Raw genomic sequence first — 6,738 nt, 5'->3', positions numbered from 1 at the left:
TTACATTAGGAGTGACTCAACAAGCAATTTCACATCGTTTAAAATCGTTGAGAATGATTCAAAAGCAAGAAAATTGAGTTCCATATAAACTGAAGCCGAGAAACGTTGAACGCCGATTTTACACATGTGAAATGCTGCTTACCAGGCATAAACGAAAGGACTTTTTGCATCGTATAGTCACTGGTGATGAAAAATAGATCCACTACGATAACCCAAAGAAGAGGAAATCATGGGAACCACGTGGCCATGCTTCAACATCGACAGCCAAGCCGAATATTCATGGAAAAAAACTCATGTTGTGTATTTGGTAGGATCAGCTTGATGTCGTGTATTATGAGTTGCTCAAACTGAATGAAACCATTACTGGGGCTCTCTACTGAACACAATTGATGAGATTGAGCCGAGCACTTAAGGAAAAACGCACCCACTATTACTCCAGGCACGACAAAATTATTCTCCTGCATGATAATGCTCGTCCACATGTTGCGGCGCCGGTCAAAACCTACTTGGAAACACTCAATTGGGAAGTTTTATCCCACCCGCCGTATTCACCAGACATTGCTCCCTCTGACTATCACTTGTTTCGATCGATGACGCACGACCTGTCTGAGCAGCACTTTACATCATATGAAGATACCAAAAATTGAGCCGATTCGTGGATAGCCTCAAAAGATGAAGCGTTCTTCCGACGCGGTATCCGTATGCTGCCAGAAAGATGGGAAAAAGTAGTGGGTAGCGATGGACAATACTTTGAATAAAATATAAGGTACCGTTCTTTCACAATAAATGCCCAATTTTTTATAAAAAATTGGCGGAGACTTATTTGTACTCCCAATAATTTTTTCGTTTTATAAGAAATAATAAATATTATTAATAAATAATTATAAGTAATTGAATGTGCAATAATATATTTTTTATATATTGCATGTTTTAGTAAATCACTTTTGGAAACTTTTTAAAATCGGTGATTAGGAAATAAACAAATTTTATGAAGTATTCTATTTTGTCCCACGTAGGAACCTATACCGAACACAATCTTCATTAGACGTTCATATAACATCCATAGTTCTATTAGATATCTATTTCCATGCTGAATATCTAATTATATTGGACTATATTATATCCATATTAAATATCCATATAATATCTATCATGGATGTCCATTAGAGATCCATCACATATTTTTGAAAAATAAGCAAGTTTTGTAAGGTATATGCCCCGCATAAACAGCATTATGAGGTTAATGCACGCTTTCAATAAAATAATTTCGTCCTTTAATCTATTTTTTAATAGTTAAATTTTAATCTATTTTTTGCAATAAAACTTGAGTTTTTCTTATATAATATTCCAAAGAATATTTTAGTATAAAACAAAGTTGATTTATTTATTTTTAATATGTTTAAAACTTGCTTTAACCTCTCTTACTCTCTCATTATGCTCCGGGTTCCTCTATTAACCCGTTAAACCTATGGTTAGATCAGTAAGGTCCAGTTGCACCAACGTTATTTTGGTTTTAAGTGACACTTAAATATATGTCTGTCTTTATTTATATAGGAAGAAAGATTAAGATATATGTTTAAATTCCGCTTAAAGCCAAAATGTTGGTACAATCAGGCCTAAAGTTAACAAAAACATAACCATTGCAAACATAGAACCGGAGCAATAAGAAACCATAATAGGCGTAAAAAGTTTATTGTAAAAATCAATTTTGCAATAAAATGTTATGAACAAATTACTAAATATTGACTGTAGAACAAAACTGATTGCGCCAATCGATTCGAAAAAATTACACAAAAATATTTATCACTTTTCTTAGTAGTGTCCTCCGTTTATGCAAAATAAAAAAAAAATGTATATCTGATTTTATTGAAATTTGTTGCAGAACAATGTAAATCAGTAAGATTAGCAAAAACAGTATTTGTAAATAAAAGCGTAGAAAAACATTTCTGATGTAAAAAGCATATTAAAAAATTGAATTTTGCAACAAATTCTTTTTTGGAGAAAAGTATTTATAATAAATTTTATTAGTTTTTCCTTTTTTTAATTGTTTTAATTATCTTATTTTTATTTTTAATTTTTTTATTTTATTTTTTTAAATTATTTTATTGACATTAAAGTTTATTTTTTGTTTGCATAAACAGAGGATGTTACGAAAAAAGTGATATATGTTTTTTGTGTAACTTTTTCCGTAGAATCGATTAATCTTACTGGTCTAGCCGTGGGCTTTAATGGGTTAAATTGGACTAGACTATCTGGAACATACAAAACATTAAATTTAAACAAAAATTTTTTATTTTAACAATTTAAGGAATTGACTAATGTAAAAGTTTTAGTAAATATTCATACATGCACGTATATAGAATCTACATAGAACTTCCACGGAATCTCTGTAGAACCTCTATAGAATCTTCATTCGGTACGTCTAATAGAAATTGTATGGAAGTACGACAAGCGGATATTCGGTGTTCAGTAGAAGTCCTTTAGATGTTATATGAACGTTTGTTAGAGGTTTTGAATTTCCATATTGGATGTCTATTAGACATTCACTAAAGGTTTTTGTTTCATGTGAGAAACATAATGAGGTTAATTCATACTTTTAATAAAACGATAATTTCATACTTTTAAACTAACTATTCCTTCACAGTAAAGTTTGTATTTTTCTTATAATGGATAGTTAATCTTTTTGTGCAAAACTGAATTCATTTATTTATTTTTAATATGTTTGAAACTTGTTTAAAGAGTTTCCATTATGCTTCGAACTCTCCTATAAGAATTAGAGATGTCAATTAATTCTAACGATATATTTACAGTATTGTAGTTATAATACATTTTTATAATATCTATAAAGCCTTCTCCGTGTTATATTTACTGGTAAATGTTAAAAACAATACAACAATAGCCAATATATAACGAATATTAACAAAAATGTATATTAATGAACCAGTGATGCCACACTGGCTTTTGAATTTTTAACCAAATATTATATTGATTAATCCAAACACAATGGGTTAGATTAGAAAACAATATGTTTAAAACAATAGTTTTTTTATCAAATAATCTGATTTAATCGACGCAAAAAGAATAAAATTCAAATTGCAACCAAATAATATATTATTTAGTTGAAAATTTTTTTAATAATAATGTTTTTTCATCAAATAATATAATTTAATCTAATAAAAGGAAATGTGCGTGTGCGATATCAAATTATATTGTTTGATATAATATTATGATGTCTTTTAATCAAATCAAAGCCAAATAAATAGGCATTCTGAATCTAAAGAAATCTTTTTCTCTGTGTAAGAGTCTATTACAAAATCTTGAACTTTTATATTAATTTACACAAAAATTAACTGATGAAAAAATTTAAAAAAAAACTCACAATGCATTATTTATAAATAAAATTATATTTCAAATTTCATGTCATTTTTAACATTTTGCATCTTCCTTACAACTTCCTTAATCAATGTGTCCGACGTTAAGGGGAGAACTCCATGTAACTGGTTAGAAAAATCAATTTTTTCATTTAAATCAAATCCTTGTTATATGGAGAATATAATCCTAAAGTTTTAGAGCCCATTTCGAAGTATTAATGGTACTACGGACACGTTTATGCGCCGCGCGCAAGAGCCGCCCGGTGCGTCTTGGCCGGACTACTCCCGTTTTTCGACTTAATCCCTTTTGTACAATAGACTTTAACGTTTCTTAATGGCCGAGAGATGCTTGAGAGAGCATACACAAAATGTTAATAAGAGTCTAAATGCAATGATCTGACGACTAGCTCCTAAACACTTACACGCTGGCATTAAAATAATAGAAACAGCTGTTTATATTGCTGCTAGCATATTTAACGAGGGCTATTCTGCAGTGCTAAAAATAATGGATGTTTTGGAACTTAAAATTGGCCAGCAATGCAATTTACGCCGATTTATTGGACAGCAAGCGATTGAACAGACAGAAGTGCCAAACTTGTAGCAGCACAAAGAAGGCTCGGATAGCTCGTAAACAGAAAAAAATTGCAGAAAACCAATTTTTCGAGGAAATGGAGGGCCTATTGTATGAAACTGAAATTGCAGAATAGTCGAAAAGAGCCGTGAGATTCCAAAAACTGTTATTTATTTGCTTCGTTAACTTTAAACGCGTTTTTCTCAGAACTACTTTTTCGCAACTTGCGTACATCATAATTAAAAAACTATTCAACCAATTGCGTTGCGCTTATGCGTGCATGTACATTATTACTTTTGTAATAGAATGAACCTAAATGTTATTAATATTTATTTATTTAAACAATATTTCTCAAACAATTAAGATAAAAATTTTCTGTAAAATTAAAACCTTTTTTTTCGAAGTCGTTTATTTTCACTATATTTCCGCTTTTTTAACAAGTTAAGGTTTATTCCATGCGGTTTTTATAAAAAAAATCTTTTAGGATTTTTTTTGTAGAATTAAAATTGAGACCGCTTGAGCGTACGCAAATTTTCCTCGTCAAAAACGAGGTTTGCGACATCGACCTCCATTAATCATCAAAATATCCATTACTATTGCTAAAACCAAATATTTTCTATTTAGTTCTTTAAGTGTGCATTTAAATTAAATGTACTAAAAGTTTCAATTATGTGCAATTAAATATACTAAAAGTTTTAAAGAGATTCATCGAATAGTTCTTTTGTTTTTAATCCCTAAAGACTGCTTATTTTTCAGCTCATTTACATAGAGTTCTCCCCATCATTAGTACCTGCCAATAAAGCACCAAACGTCCGAACTCAATAGGGAGCTCCAAAAGCGTCCAGATAATAGATGCTTCAGCAATAATAGCTCCAATGCGTGAAAGGCTTCCGAAGGGATTTGACTGATCAGATCGCAGATGGGCACTAAAGTCGCCTCGTAAATGCCAGCCAATCTTGGACGCTCTCCAATTTCATGGTTACCTGGTAGTCGCAATTCTCTAGCAACGATTTCTCTTTGGACTACGAGCAGAAACAAACGGGGTTTGGATCGAGTTTCATGCTGCAATTCTAAGTAAATCGTAAAATCGTAAAGACGTAACTTATGAAAAAAAAAAAAGAAAATCATAGATATTTACGAGTTATCATATGACATCCCAGTAAGCAAAAAATCATTAATACAACGTTGCTACAATGATATTAAAAGACTTGTAATATTGTAAAATATGTAGTGTTTAATATTGTATCAAACATCGTTATGAACATATTTTGACCGCGATTTGGAAGTTTCAATAATGTTGAAATAGGGTTGCCATAACGTTTTAACCGGCAGAAATATTTTTAAGATGTTGCATTGATCTCAAATAAAGTAACATTTGAAAAATATATTTTTTGTAATGTTTTTAAAACGTTTAAACAACATTCAGAAAAATTATATTACAAAATAACACGTGAAAAATATAAATGCAATAATATTAAAAAATGTCCAAACAATGCACATGAAATCAACGTTTCTAAACGTTAATTTAATGTTCTTTGCTTACTGGGATATAATTCGCATAGAATTGAGATCTACTCCTAAGTTCTTACAAGTCTTACGAGAACAAGTTACGAGTTTTACGATTTTGTCTAGAATTGCAGTATTAATTTTAATAATTTTAACTTTGATACTAGCATTGTTACTTACGATGTTCTATATGTATGAACGCGACATCTAAAATTGAATCCACACCTAAAAACCATTTGCAGTGTTGTTCATAAGGCATGCTGTTCAGCTTCTTTATGACGGCGATTGTCAATAGATGATAGTTCAATTGACTCACATCGGTTTTTCTCCCGTATTCGAAATATGCCTGATATATATATATATATATATATATATATATATATATATATATATATATCCTATCTACATAATTAACAATTTAAATAATACAAATAAACACGTAATAACACAAAGGTTTATCGCACATTAAAATATGCAGAGTATGCATGTGTTACGTGTTGAAGGGATTTTTCTCGCTAATAATTTGTGGTAATTGATCGTGCAAGTATATCAACAGCACAAAAGATGAACAATGCTACTTCAGCTTCTGCATGTAACGTATATTAATTCTTATTCGTGATTATACAACAGATATTAGATAGCAAGCTGTTTATAAGGGATAAAAAATAAAATGAAGAAGCGCATGATTAATCGCATTAATCGACTCGCGCATTTATACAGGGTATAAATAATGATATAATCAGATAAAACATTATGGTGCGCACAGCATTGCCTTCATTCTTGTTATTTACAAGCATGTACTCTGCACCCAAACTATACAAATAAACGGCGTATTTTTTTATATAAATAATAACGCAAACGCGCATCCACATGTGCGTATGACAAATCCTGCGTGAACATTGCACAACGTTAGGCGTAATTGCACATAATTTGATACTGAAAACATACGTTAATTGCAAACTGGATGAAACGAACAAATTAGAAGTACGTAATTGTTATTATTAATAATAACAAAAGAGCGATAGACGCGTACTATACGTGGAACTTAATATTAAATAATTAAAATACCGATTATTACATATAGGTCTTTACATTAGAACTATACAAAGATCTCGTACTCTCTGCCTGGTTATTTCTTTTCTCTCTTTTTCACCAGAAAACAACGTACATTATGCGTAAAGTCTGAAACTTTTATTATGTATGTCCTTGTTTTCTCGTTTTCAATAAGTATACATATGCTTACGCGCTAGTGCGTGATTCATTATTCGCGTGCATGCAAATAGTTTCTCT

At 30.6% G+C, this 6,738-nt stretch overlaps 1 protein-coding gene across 6 annotated transcripts in view; it reads right to left on the bottom strand.

The window, feature by feature from the left end:
* Positions 1-6,738, bottom strand: part of LOC116852449 (uncharacterized protein C1orf112 homolog) — a 202,655-nt gene that overhangs the window by 8,735 nt on the left and 187,182 nt on the right. For all 6 annotated transcript variants that reach the window (XM_032832856.1, XM_032832855.1, XM_032832859.1 and 3 more), the window contains 2 exons: positions 5,629-5,794; positions 4,733-4,964 (listed from right to left, as the gene is read on the bottom strand). In XM_032832856.1, coding sequence (XP_032688747.1) covers positions 4,733-4,964; positions 5,629-5,794 — 398 coding nt within the window. The remainder of the gene's footprint in view (positions 1-4,732; positions 4,965-5,628; positions 5,795-6,738) is intronic.

The sequence above is a fragment of the Odontomachus brunneus genome, unplaced genomic scaffold (assembly GCF_010583005.1).
Source record: "Odontomachus brunneus isolate Ranch 3 - 2012 unplaced genomic scaffold, Obru_v1 Obru_scaffold_225, whole genome shotgun sequence".
In the NCBI taxonomy this organism is placed as follows: domain Eukaryota; kingdom Metazoa; phylum Arthropoda; class Insecta; order Hymenoptera; family Formicidae; genus Odontomachus; species Odontomachus brunneus.
Note: the sequence above shows the minus strand (reverse complement) of the source record. Positions and strands in the feature narration are given on the sequence as shown.